Raw genomic sequence first — 14204 nt, 5'->3', positions numbered from 1 at the left:
CAACGCCACCGACCACCACCGCCACCGCTACCACCACCTTCCACCACCCCCACCGACCACCACCGCCGCCATCTCCGACCACCACCACCGACCACCACCACCGCCGCCACCGACCACCACCACCACTTCCGACCACCGCCACCGACCACCGCCGCCACCGTCGTCGCCACCTCTGACCACCACCACCACCAATACTGCGCAATTGCACCACCACTGTCGACCACCACCGACCAAAACCAGCACCACCGCCAACACCCTCCGTATCGCCATCAGCACCACGACCGCCCACCACCACCACCACCACCACCGACCAAAAATTAGATGAAACCAATTTTTGGTTTCATCATAAATACGATGAAACCGATTTTGGTTTTATCATAAATAAGATGAAACCATAATTGGTTTCGTGAGAATTCAACTGCAAGAAAAATTATAAGAGGTATTATACATGTTCATTAATAGAAAGACATCGCTGAAATGTCAATATTGACATGGTTTTGAATCCTCAGGACCAACAAAGAGATATCCTAAAGAACGCCGACCTCCTCCATAACTGACTCCACGACCCATTATCTGAAGCACCAACAAGATTGGTTTCGTCGACATAAAATATAGAAAAAAAATCACATATTAGATGAAATAAAAACTTCATTCAAACCTCAGCAACATCATTAGTTACAGCTAGAATTCAAACCACACAACTGCCTAAACATTATCACAGGTAATTCAGTTTCATAACATTTTGTAAAGCACCCACCAACAACATTTTGTAACTCAATTTTTTTGTTTCAGACTTAACCTAAACACAAACACCATTTCTTTGATTCAAAGCACATAATCTCCATCACAGCTAGCGTTGTAAATCCTAATCTATAGATATCAAACACAACAACAATTCAAACTCATAAAAAAATCAATTTAAGTAAGGATAAGGTTAGATGAAACCAATTTTTGTTTCATCATAAATACGATGAAATAATAATTGGTTTCATCATAAATAATATGAAACTATAATTGTATTTACCTGTTTCCAATTATCAAATCTAATTTATCCACTCATTATATCAGCTCTTGTTGTATGACTTCACACTGTAATAATGTAATCTGCAAATTATCAACATGGATATTTAAGCGAATATAACGGTAATTGTATTAAAAACTAGAACAATGAAACATATGTATTATTAAGTACCCCATCACTATATTTGATGTATGCTAAATTATAACAAGTTGAATCCATTAGTTCTTACACTTTTGTTCCTGGTTCTTCTGCACAACATAAACATACTTCTGCATAATATAAACATAACAGTTCGTCGATAAAAATTAGCAAAAATTAGATGAAACCAATTTTGGTTTCATCGTATAATATGAAACCATAATTGGATTCGTGCAAAATGTCGATTCAACTACAAGAAAAATTACAAAAGTTACTTATTAAACAAAACGACAACCTATATAAATCGAAAATGGTTAATGTGTAAGAATTTATTACCTTTTTTGTTGTTATCTTGATATCAAAAGTATGTAGCTGCAAATGCAAACAATAAAAGTTAAATTCAGATAAAAAATAAATGATAATACATGTTTACCAGTACTATAAAACAAGTTTAAAAAATTGATTATACAAGTCTAATGTCATCAAATGTTACATTTTTTCCACTTTGTACTACGATTCTCGTCCCCTAATCCAGAGACAGGTTCCAAAATATATAAAGTTAATATATATCATTACGGAAATACCTCTACCCATGAATTACAAAAACGTATGGTACACAATTTATAAGTTTTACTGCAATCTAAGTTTATGGATCAGTGTCTCTTAAAGATAACCATCTCGCAAACCCAAAAATCCCACGACCGAACTTGCAATTTAAACAAATCATGAAATCAAATGCGACTGTCCATCTGCACTGGTAATCAGGTTTCATGATTTATAACATTCAATCAAAATTACACAATGCCTATAGTTGTCAGAAATGCAATTGGTGCAATGTTTCTGAATTCCCCAAACAATTATGAAAAATCAAATAATATGGAGCAACACTACCATTTTTACCAAGAAACCATTGTTTAACATTTGACAAATAAAATAGTGTAATAAGTTTTAAGAATACTTAGCTAGCTTATGATTATTCAAATGAGAATGATTTCATTCACTCACCTGCCAGTATCCCTTTTCACTAATTATAGTGCTTTGGGTCTACACCTCCAAAAGACTATATTGCCTTTATCCTCGTCCTTGGCATATCGATTTAACTAAAATATCTTCACGTACTAGACCTTGAGCAACCATGTTGTGCCTACACAATCAAAAGAATCTTGTTAGGAACAAATCCATTTTTAGCCTCAAGAACTGAAAGTTTTCTTCTTTTTGAAATCGACAAAAATTAGATGAAACCAATTTTGGTTTCATCATAAATAAGATGAAACACTGTTTCCAAGAACTTGCAATCATTGGATATAAATGGATACACATACGAACATAATAACTACATCAGGAAAATTATTTATCCCACTATGCAACTGTCCTTTCCAACACTTTGTTGGTGAAAAAGAGTGTTAAGCAAGTGTTACTTAAAACACATACACAATAAGATAGGGGCGTACAGAGACAAATGATTACCAGTGGCCGGTATTTAAGATAAGAATATCATGGAATCTTGGAGCCTCTACCCATGCGGCATCTGGAACATCGACTCTGAATCCTTTTTTATATCCAAGAGATTCTAGCATAACACCATTTTCATTGGCCTGCCACCTGTACAGAACACACATGAAGGTAGTAGTGATAACCATGATATCTATATCAACTCAACGTCCTCACTCTATCATGAAACAACAACAAAGCACATAATTTAAGAACTAAAAAAGAAAAATAAGCCTTCTACATCACATGAAGACATTCATGTTCAAGTTAAGGAGAGTTTGTGTGTGTGAGCTAGAGAAAATGCAACTTGATTAGAAATATCAAATGCAAACATCATAAATTAGAATCCCACTTTGTGCGACCTGACGCTAGTCAGATCCATGCCTAAGGGATGTACTTTTTTAGTTTTTTCATGAAAGTGCACATTGTAATGTCTCCACTGCACTACAAATAAATGGTAGTCAATCGGAGGATAAAATGTCACAATCTCAACAACCTATGGGAAAACAAAAACAAGATGGACCATGAAATGTTGCCGTACAGGATCAAGCTGATGATATCAAAAGAATGATCTCCACTTGCAATTAAAACAGAACTGCTATAGAAGTAGCAATGTAAGTGAAATATTCATCTGGATGATGACCACAAAATTTAAAATCCTTGTGGAAAGCACAATGTTAATCCAGGTTGCAAAGGTGCTGGTGCAGTTGTCAGACAGAAAAATGAATCATTTTTTTGCTGTAACCTTAAACTTGACTAAATCTCCAATACTACTACATCTAAAATGGAGTATAGCAAAGGAAAACATACACAATAAGAATTTAGAAAGCAAGAAAAAATTGAGAAATTTTTTCAATTAGGGCTTGGAATTGACCCATTGTGAAGTAGTTCTAACCAATGTCTTTAAAGATTCATCCAGTTCCTTAAAAATCTGAAGGTACACATATGCTATATGAAAACGAAATTAGTATTAATTGAAATCAAACCAAAGTTGGTGTGAAGACCATTTTGACAAATCCAGTTTCAGTTCATACCAATTTTCTGTTTCATTTTCAGTTGTCTGTAACGGTGTTGCTTGTTATTAGTGGTGGTGAAGAAGGAGGGTGGTGGTGACAATGACAGGAGGCAAGATTAAAGTAAATTTAGGGCATGAAATTGAAAAAAATTGTTGGATCCAATTCCTCAGACCCTTGTTAGGAACATCACCACTTCATCATCCCTTCCTTGAAAATCGATCTCAATCATCAGTTCGTCACCAACCCATCTCTTTTCTTCTTGTTCTTCAACTACAGTTACATTCGCAACCCTAATTTCAACAATTTCTTCATCTAATCTTACAAAAACATCACAACATCACCAGATCCACCTATATTTCCTTTTGAATTTGAAGATGAAACTATGGTTAAGGTTTTTATTATGGTTGTTGTGACGTTGAGAGGAGTTTGGGGTGGTGATGTTTACGGTGGTGGTAATGGTGCTTGGTGGTGAAGAAATTGAAGGAGGCGGAGGAGGGTTGTGGTAGTAGTGAGATACGAAGGTGCAGTAGTGTGGTCGGAGGAGAATAAAGTTGCTGCTGGTGTTCGTGGAGATCTATTGTTGCTGCTGGTGGTGATTGTGGTGGGGAGAAGGAGACGGAAGAAAGAAGAAGAAAAGAAATGAGAGAAGAAGAAGAATGTAAAAGGATATATTTGGTTTTTGTTCTAAATAACAAACAATAAATTTGCTCATTATTATTTGATTTGGTGTTTTTGTGCCACTTTTTAATGAACTTGTTTTACTTTATTAAAAATAATATGGCTGGATTTTTTATACCACAAAGTTAGCCATAGGTGTTTTGTCCCTAGTATTGTTGGAATAATTTTACCTCTATTTACAATCCGAAAAGGAAGGAAATCAAGATAAGGTTGCTTGGCCTAAACATCAAGATCAAGAAGGACCCTACTGATTGACGCTGGTTGCTCTCCTACATGGGGTGATGCCCATTTGATGGTCTAGTCTGTAAAGGTGTTTCACAGGAAGGGATCAGGATTTGCGGGACTTGGACACTTCTATGGGTCTCTTCAGAAAGCAGCTCACAGCTGTATTGTTCTGCCCAACAAAATCATTATTGGATCTTCATGGGCCGTTGGAGTAAAACAGAACTTCCTCCGGAATGAGCATGTACGATGGTGCACCATGGGGTCTATCAACAGTTGTCTATCTACCCCACTTCTGACTCCCAAGAAGCGAGAATGCTCCAAAATAGATGCATCAATTTTATGTGTCAGACACCGTTGGTCGACCAATGCTCATTAGTCGTCTATTTCATGTGATTTTTGGCATTAACACGTTTTGGAGTTTGGGTACCTCGTGGATGTTCCAGACAAACTTGTTGTGTTTCATGGTCCAAGTCAAGGACAGTTAGCAGCTGACTGTTTGGACCAAATGGTTTAACATAGGTGAAGTGTTTTTGCTCACCCACGTTATAACCATGTCCAACTACAAGCACTGTGTCAGTTAATTCAAACTTCAAACGTAGCTCCTTGTAGATTTTGACCCTTCATTTGATATCTGCTTGTACGGTGAGACCATTTCTGTTAGGTATGGTACGGACTACGGAGTAATATTCTCTTTTGGAAAGAGGAGGAGCCATTAGTCAAAGATCACCCATAACAGTTTGAAAATGAAGGTCGGTCTATTTCTTAACCACACAAAAAACTAGCCCCATTATCTGCCAACTTTAATACAACCCCCTACCGTTGATAGCTCATAAAACTAGTTCACTTCCAACTAGTATGCTTGTATTTTTGTTCCTTAGAACTAAATCCTTAATAACCTTGACTCCAATTGCATGCTCGCAAGGACAATCTGCTCACTGTTTTACTCTTCCAGGCATTTTAGTATAACAACATACACAAGATTTTGTATAACCTTGAGTGCATATGCAGTAGGATATAGGTCAAGTATCTTTGACCGATAATACACATAACTCAACTTAATCGAAAAACATTCTTTTTCTTTTTATATAGAAAGAATACTCGATAGTACAGTACTTGTTATCAAATTAAGATATGGAATGAAGAAATTATCCAGTTTTCAATCAATAATACTGTTGAGTCCACAAGTTCATGCTCCATAATATATTGTGTACCACCGACCACCGTTCCTCCAACGACTAAGACGGATTAACTATGGATAATCAACTGCAAAAACGGAAAGAACAATAATGCGTACAACACGGGTCAAGCTCCATCGATCTTTATATTCAACAGAAGCGAAAAGTATATTATCGAGTTTTGACTTGTTATCCGCCTTACGTGCATAATATATACCCCTCTATTCAACGTTCTTCATTCTAATACTAAAGCACAACAAGACTTCAAAAGCCGGAAGATTTTGGTTTGACAAGTTGTTTGTATATAAACTATATGGCCCATTAGGACCCTGCAAGATATATACAACAAATTGTCTTTGGATTGATTTCCAAGATATCGAGAAAAGCATTTGCGCATTATCGTATCCATCGTCCTTATGTGACTCGGTCATTTTCTATATCATACACATGGATTAAAGTTGTAGGATATATGCAAAACATATATAGGACCAGAGACAATTTTATGACCTTCTAGTTATAGCTAGTTTGAAAGTAAGATTGCATAATAATATGTGGGATCTGATCAATACTAAAGATATGGTGGTATACTAGAAGCTAGTGGCAATATATATAATGCAAACTAAAAAATTTACTTAGCCTAATCCCTACGCGAAAACAAGTTGTGTTAGTGGCGTTGTTAACCCTGATCAAAAGTTATATACTTTTTGTACCGATTAAGATCGTTCGTTCGAGTATAATCAATTAAAGAACATGAACCAACATGGCTAGATACCTGAATATCATTTTTCTAACTAAAAGTACCCCTACAAAAGAACTGATCAAAGAATAGCAATGAGTAAAAGGAGATACAAAAGAAAGACAAACCTCTCTGACCAGAGCTTCTATCTTGGAACAACATAAACTATATAAATTAGTCCGTCCGTCGATCATTGCGAGCTATAGCATATATCTTGAGCATCAGTATACATACATGCGCGTTCCTACATATCTTCACGTCTTAGCTTGTTTAGAAGAGCTGTAATGAGTGCATCCCTCTTCTCTGCTCTAGCTTCTTCTCTCATCCTTCTTTGCTCTTCTCGCTCTCTCCAATTTCTATCCATTAGTAACCTCTCTTTCTCTAACTCTTCCATTCTTTGTCTCCATTCCATCTCCCTCATCCTTCTCTCCTTTTCTCGAAATTCAACGGTTTCTCTCCATTGCGCTTCCATTTGCACTTGTTGTCTCATGAACTCCTCCAGAATATGTTGCAAGTTACTATTATCTGCATTACCAGCGGATGTGCTGGTTGTACTTGCCCCCTTTCCCTTTCTCATTTTCTTTTTAACAACTAATTTTTCTTCATCACTTTCTTCATTATCATCATCGTCATCCGAAGATAATCTAGACCCTTTCTTTCTCATACCACTACTGATCGGTCCACCTTCAGCTTCAAGCCATAACATCCTCTGCATCCTAGCTGAGAAGATGGTTTGGAGCTCATTATAAAATGGGAATTGTTGCCGCATACTTTCTGGCTCAATGGTTTCACAACCCTGTAGAATAATCAAACACATGACATGACCTTATTAATCATTTGATTGTTAGTCCCTTAATTAGTTGATATACTAGATCAAATCACACAATCATATCGGCCGAACAATGAAAATCCCCGTACTTTGTCATTTCATAATGATAGAAATTGGGAATTGAACTTGTTTATAGCTCCAACGCTTAGAGATAGAGAGCTAGGCACCAGAACTCAGCATACATAAAATCACATTATCATTCATTTTCTATTCTAGCTATAATCTTACTAGATCACTGATACTAATCAAACCCTAGCTAATTTGTTTCTAAATCGACCATAACTACTTGGAAATTTGGTAGATGTGTCATGCATATACAGTGGTTTTATTATGTGTTTGCATGCATGTTATCAATAAGAGAAGATTGAAATTTTAGACGAAAGAAAGAAATTAAAGAAGAATAAATACCTTGTATCGGGTAACAAGATTCTTCCACTTGCACTTGCACTGATCCGAGCTACGAAGATAACCCTTTTCTTTCATCTTATTAGAAATGACTTCCCAGAGAAGCTTGTTACGTTTTGTCTCCATGAATGTTTGATCCAACTCTGCTCTTATAACCAAAAACTCCTTCGTTTCTTGAAAACTCCATTGAGGTACCCTACTATCTCCTTGTTCCATACTAGTCATACTATGGTGCTGCTGCTGTTGTTGTTGTTGTTGATGTTGATGATGATGCCCCCCCTCCATGGATCACATCCACCCACACCTAGCTATCACAAGAGATATCAGAAAGAGAAAAGAAGAAGAAAAGGAAAGGAAAGAGTTAAACAAGTATATAAGTTGTTTCTGATCAGGGTATGTATGGTGTGACTGTTAGAGAAGACTATCTATCTAGGGTTTGAAACTTGAAAAAGGAATAATTTTGGTTGTGGGTTTTGAGGTTTAGGGTTTGATGATGGAGCAGGTTTAATATTATTATTAATCTAGTTCTAAGCTTTCTTTTTTATATCTCCAGATGAAATCTAGCGTGTCAAGTGTGAACCCAAGGTGTGAAGATGAGGTCTTGTTCAATAGAGTTTATCAATTTGATCTCTCCTTTTTACCTTATAGCTTTTTATTCTCTCCAAGGCTAAAATAAGTTAGTTGTACAAAACAAAATCTAACAGGCAAAGAAAGGAAAGTGAGGAGAAGAGAACAACAAATTTTATTTGTTGTTGAAATATAAACAAAATCTAAGGGAATCGAATTCTGATTTTCATTTCTCTCTAAAGAGTTTAATGAGAAAGAGAAAGAGAAAACAGTGTGTTTTGGTGGTACAACAAGGCTGTGTGTTGTGTGTCGGAAATTATCTGTCAAAAAAACGCGTTTCTCTCTTTTTGTTGTATTTTCTTTTATAAAAAATTAAAAAAATAATAAAGTTTTCTGATCCACATTTGTTCTCACTACGCTGGTGTGACATCAGGGTTATGTCAGGAGAATCGTGTATTGCAAGTCAAATGTACAGTTGGAGTCCAACTAATGGCAAGATATCGACATATAATGGTTTTTTCTAATCAAAAAAGTGAAAATGACTAAGCTATGAGAGGTATACAGGAAGCTATTGAATGCTTCTTGGCGTTGTCTAACTTGAGGATTAAGTTTCTCTAAGTTATGTCGGTTTCTAGATTATGCGTTTTGAACTTCACTGCTGCGGTAATTGCTTGCTGTTGTTATGTCAATATATTATACTCCCTCCATTCTTTTTTAACAGGCTGGTTTTGTTTAATCATTGAAAATGGTTATTATGACACTTGTCAATAAAAGAAGTGAAGTGAAATGGTGCCCATGACACTTATGTGAAGTGAAATGGTCCACGTGACACTTGTCATCAAAAGAAATTTAAAGAAAAGTGGTCCAAAAAATTAAAGTAATATTTGACTTTCCTAATTACGAAATCAGCCTATTTTTTTGAAACATTTATTTATAGAAACCAGCCTACTAAAAAGAAACGAAGGAAATATCTGATTGTGATGCTTTCGGATCAAATTTCAACCAGTATGAAATTCATTAAAGAAAATTTACAACCCAAGGGGTAAATGATGCCGCAGCAGTTAAATTTGATGATATTACCTCTGTTGTGAAAACTAGGACCTAGAATTGCCAAAACATGGTCCGACAAACGCTTTCACCATCGTGTGCGTGCATCCGCAAGTTCGGCACAATATGAACGCCTTTATATGAACTTACTTGTACGCGGAAATGTGATGATGATCATGGCCCCACGTGATGCGGAGTTGACATTTCGTCCACGTGTCGCACATGCGAGGGAACATTCAAAAGCTGAACACAGCAAACAAAAGCCCACTGATGATGGGGTGTGGCGTGGGTTTTAGGATTAGCACGACCCATTAACAGAATGAAGAGTCGATATGGTCCTACCATTCTTTGTCCGTATTTCCTAAAGAGAGCGACTCTAGGATTAATTGGAAGGATATTGATTAATGCCAGGTAATTGGTGAGTATTAAGCCCATCAGGTGTTTTCCCTGGAGCAGCTTGTGGTATTTTCATTTGTCGACCTCGGTTTTATCCAGGAGATTAAGTGCATCCGGTACAATTCTTCTGTCGGGTTGCATCGATTGGGTAGAACCAGAGGATCGTAAGCACAGTAACAGCCGCACACAGACTGAAACAAAAATCCAAATTACGGGGGAATTGAGGGAGGTACTGAACTCGGTTGAAGAGTCTTACGTGGTCTGCCTTGGCATCGCTTACTTGGACGCTAAATTTCTTTTTACTTGGTATCCGCGCTATGTATGAGCATTCCGTACTTGTATCAGTCGTGAAAAAGTGATAGGATAACTTGAGGACCTCCCCTAATTTTAGACAGGTCGTTTTTGTTTTTCGCCGCGGTTCATTGCCGTTGTCGCACTCTAGGCCTTTCTTCTTCTTCTTCTTTTTTTTTTTTTTTTTGTAAGTTAAAAATGTGTTAGGAATCCTTACATCTTTAATAGTAGAGTTTAGATATGATGTTTGTCCCTTGTATTAGATTTATCTACTTCTAAGTTTTGCAAAATACAATTAGGTGGACTATTGTCCCAATTTATGAAATTAACAAAAGTTTTTGCTTCCTTAGCAAGTGTATCAGCCACTTGATTTGCAAGTCTAGGAATATAAAAGAAACCCAATTTTTTTTTGCATTTGTTGAAATCACATTTTACTTCATCCATAAGTGCTTGATTCTGCCATTCAGTTTGTGAGGATTCCCCATTCAAGTGGTCAAACAGATTTTTGCAATCTCCTTCAACATCGAAATTGGACCATCCTTTATCCAATGCCCATTTAGCTCCCTGCAACAATTCTATGGCTTACGCTTCTTCAGGGGTAGCTGCTGTGAAAGAACCTGCTCTACCTTGTTCAAAATCTCCTGCATCATTCCTAAGAATTGAAAAAAAAAAACTGCAGGCAAAGCACTAGAAATCCAGGCAGCATCTATGTTGAGTTTCAATTGGGTTCTCCTAGGTGGGATCCATTTAGGGATTTCAATTGTATTTGTTAATGCATGACTAAGAGAATGGTTATTGTTGATACATGAAAAATAATTTCCCTTAACTAGGCTGGGGTGCCCCAAATAGGGGAAAGGCCACACACAAAACATGGGGACTAAGGCCGAAATCCACCAAAGAAGTATCCATAAGATGGAAGGGACAATGAAGGTATTTAACAAGAAAGAAGAAGGTTGTATTAGAAAAAAGGATGGCATTAATAGTAAATAAGGAGGTTTAGGACACATGACAAGATGTCATAAAAAGAAGGGGCTTTTGGAAAGTCTATATAAGAAAGGACAAGGTACAATGGAAAGACAACTCTCTCTGATATTATTCTAAGAAAAGTGAGGTCATCTTGGTACACTAGGACGGGTAGAACCTAACGAGAATTCCGGTATTAACATTTGGCGACCACACCCGGAGGCTCGTGCCTAGTCCACCATGATGCATCCAAATATAAGTAATCCTGGTGCGGCAGGAAATCAACCAGCCAACCGCCCCGTCGACCTCGACGAGGTCATCATATAAGAAGGGGATAGCGAGGAAGAAACACCACATGAAAGCGCAGACAAACAGTTTGAAGATGCTCACCAAAATGGAGAAACAAATACCACGCACAAAGAAGACGTACAAATAGTTCGACAATCAAAGCCTGCAACCTCGAGCATGCAAAGTATTCATAAAGAATTAGAAGAACGATTGCAAAAGAGGCAAGCATTGGAAGAATGGATAGCACAAGATGTTATTGCGGGCCAAAGTTCCCTTAGGGAAGCAGCCGAATCGGAAAAACATCAGAATACCAAGGCCGCAGTATCACACAGGAGGAAATGGCGGAGTACCTGGAGCATAGGTATCATATCACGAAGCAAGACAACCACCATCAAACGAACAACCCGTATCCTTTAAGTGTCTTGGAATATCAGTACCCCGGGAACTATGTTTCTCCCAAGTTTAAGACTTACGATGGACAGGAAAATGCGCGGGAACATGTCAACCATTTTCTCTCATCCATGAACGATAGAATCTCCGATGAGAAACTGTGTTTGAGAGAATTCCCCAAATCATTGGCAGGAACAACCTTTACTTGGTACGATAACCTAAAGGCAGAGAGCGTAGACTCTTGGCCCATTATGTACTCGATGTTTATGGGTAAATTCTATTCAGCCAAGCGGAAAGTTACGTCCATATACCTGAGCAGAAGCGGACAGAGGACAGGTGAAGAAATAGGGACATATATAGCAAGGTTCCGACGGACGGTACTGGATTTCCATGAAGACATTAGTGAAGAAGCACTCGTGGAAATATGCTTACGGGGAATGATTCAGTCCTTCAAAGGGAGTTTGATCAACTTCAGATTACAAACCTTCGTCGAACTAGAGGAAGCTGCTGAAAGAATTGCTGACTGCATGGAAGAATTACCGGTAGACGTTAACTGGCGTCATACTGTAAGTACCACATCCGTAGTCCCCTACAAGCCTAATAACAAAGAGGGAAACGGAAGCCGACAACAAGGGGGGACCTCATACAAAGGAAAAACAAATGGATTAGAAAGGATTCAAGACCATCTCCTCCTCTACTACCGTATGGAAGAGAACAGACTGTTCGGCTCCTCAACCAATGGGTAGTCAAGGGAGAGGTTCAATTCCGCCAAGGTTTGTGGATGTCAACAAAATGAATAAGGACGCTGCAAGGTATTGCTAATATCATAGGAGAATGGGACATCCGACAGTAGAATGTCTCGTGATAAGAAGCATATTTGAAAGAAAACGCGAGTCTGGAGGGCTTGAGGCAGCAAGACAAATGATCGATCAAGACCCTTTCCCGTGTCATTAAGAACAAAGGAAATCGATGAGCTAAATGTAAAAACACGACAACGAACAACGGGTAAAGAAAAATATAATCTATAATGTCTTTCCCTTAAAAATAATTTCAAAAAAAAATCTCTCTAGAGTTGATTACAAAAAAAGAGGGGGGGAGTTGCGGGAAAGCCAATGGCGCCCGATCGACTAACAAAAGGTTGCGGAACGTTATTGACGTCCGATCTACTGACAAAAGGTTGCGGTAAAGCCAATGGCGCCCGATCGACTGACAATAGGTTGCGGAACGTTAATGACGTCCGATCGGCTGACAAAAGGTTGCGGGAAGCCAATGGCGCCTGATCGACTGAAAAAAGTTTGCGGAACGTTAATGACGTCCGATCGACTGACAAAAGGTTGCGGGAAAGCCAATGGCGCCCGATCGGCTGACAAAAGGTTGCGGGAAAGCCAATGGCGCCCGATCGACTGAAAAAAGGTTGCGGAACATTGATGACGTCCGATCGACTGACAAAAAATTGCGGCAAAGCCAATGGCTCCCGATCGACTGACAAAAGGTTGCGGAACGTTAATGATGTCCGATCGACTGAAAAAAGGTTGCGGGAAAGCCAATGGCGCCCGATCGACTGACAAAAGGTGACGGAACGTTAATGACGTCCGATCGACTGACAAAAGGTTGCGGGAAAACCAATGGCGCCCGATCGACTGACAAAAGGTTGTGAAATGTTAATGACGTCCGATCGACTGACAAAAGGTTGCGGGAAATCCAATGACGCCCGATCGACTGACAAAAGGTTGTGGAACGTTAATGATGTCCGATCGACTGACAAATGGTTTCGGGAAAGCCAATGGCACCCGATCGACTGAAAAAAGATTGTGGAATGTCAATAACGTCCGATCGATTTACTAAAAGTTGCGGGAACGCCAATGGCACCCGATCGACTTACAAAAGGTTGCGGAACGTTAATGACGTCCGATCGACTGACAAAAGGTTGCGGGAACGTCAATGGCACCCGATCGACTTACAAAAGATTGCGGAATGTCAATGACGTCTGATCAATTTACTAAAAGTTGAGGGAACGCCAATGGCACCCGATCGACTGACTAAAAAACCGCGGGAATGCCAAAGGCACCCGATCGGCTGGTAAATTTACTAAAATACGGGGATGCCGATGGCGCCCAATCGACTGAAAATTTGAAGGAACGCCAATGGCGTCCGATTGACTGATGAAAGGTAGTAGGAATGATACAGGAGTATCGTAGTAGTAGTTGAGCCTTGTTAAGGCTAGAGAGGAGTGTCTAGAAGATACTAGAAGTTGGTCGACAATTGTTGTTTGATCAACAAGTTTTGAGGTTTCCTAATTTAGGTAGGATTCCTAGTTTAGATGAGTTTAAAACTCATAGTTTTATTACTTTTCTAGCAAGTTTACACTCCTATAAAACGAGGAGAATTTTAGATTAAAATGAGTGAAAATCTCCGAGAGAACAACAAATTTAAGGTTTGTAGTATAGTATTTTCTTTCACAGTTAATAGAAGAAGAAGTTAGCAGTAATCATCGTATTCTTTTCTTTTGTTATTCTATTCTTATGATTCTTCCAATCTTTTTCCCAAG

At 38.4% G+C, this 14204-nt stretch overlaps 1 protein-coding gene and 1 long non-coding RNA gene across 6 annotated transcripts; both read right to left on the bottom strand.

Moving 5' to 3' along the window:
* Positions 1-395: 395 nt before the first annotated feature.
* Positions 396-4288, bottom strand: LOC113321617. 4 transcript variants are annotated; one of them, XR_003346804.1, is made up of 6 exons: positions 2627-4288; positions 2165-2303; positions 1496-1531; positions 1251-1290; positions 1025-1104; positions 396-870 (listed from the first exon to the last, which is right to left on the bottom strand). It is a non-coding gene; the product is annotated as an uncharacterized LOC113321617 (long non-coding RNA). The 4 variants fall into 4 exon arrangements; XR_003346802.1 differs by having other exon boundaries at positions 1025-1531; positions 2627-2761; positions 3685-4288; XR_003346801.1 differs by having other exon boundaries at positions 1025-1531.
* Positions 4289-5624: 1336 nt separating this feature from the next.
* On the bottom strand, positions 5625-8577 carry LOC113324342 (trihelix transcription factor GT-3b-like). 2 transcript variants are annotated; one of them, XR_003347925.1, is made up of 3 exons: positions 7718-8346; positions 6609-7276; positions 5625-5832 (listed from the first exon to the last, which is right to left on the bottom strand). XR_003347925.1 is itself a non-coding variant. In XM_026572657.1 (3 exons), exons 2-3 carry the CDS (start codon positions 7997-7999, stop codon positions 6725-6727), a joined length of 834 nt encoding a protein of 277 aa, XP_026428442.1. In that variant the 5' UTR covers positions 8000-8018; positions 8356-8577; the 3' UTR covers positions 6452-6724. The 2 variants fall into 2 exon arrangements, 1 of the variants encoding a protein (XP_026428442.1); XM_026572657.1 differs by lacking the exon at positions 5625-5832 and adding an exon at positions 8356-8577 and having other exon boundaries at positions 6452-7276; positions 7718-8018.
* Between the last annotated feature and the right edge of the window lie 5627 nt (positions 8578-14204).

This window comes from Papaver somniferum, chromosome 11 (genome assembly GCF_003573695.1).
Source record: "Papaver somniferum cultivar HN1 chromosome 11, ASM357369v1, whole genome shotgun sequence".
NCBI lineage: Eukaryota > Viridiplantae > Streptophyta > Magnoliopsida > Ranunculales > Papaveraceae > Papaver > Papaver somniferum.
Note: the sequence above shows the minus strand (reverse complement) of the source record. Positions and strands in the feature narration are given on the sequence as shown.

Excerpts from the sequence above, each read along its gene's own strand:
- LOC113324342 (XM_026572657.1), bottom strand. The coding sequence starts at position 7,999 with ATGGAGGGGGGGCATCATCATCAACATCAACAACAACAACAACAGCAG. Across the intron at positions 7,277-7,717 it reads ATCTTGTTACCCGATACAAG|GGTTGTGAAACCATTGAGCC; the intron begins GTATTTATTCTT and ends ATTATTCTACAG.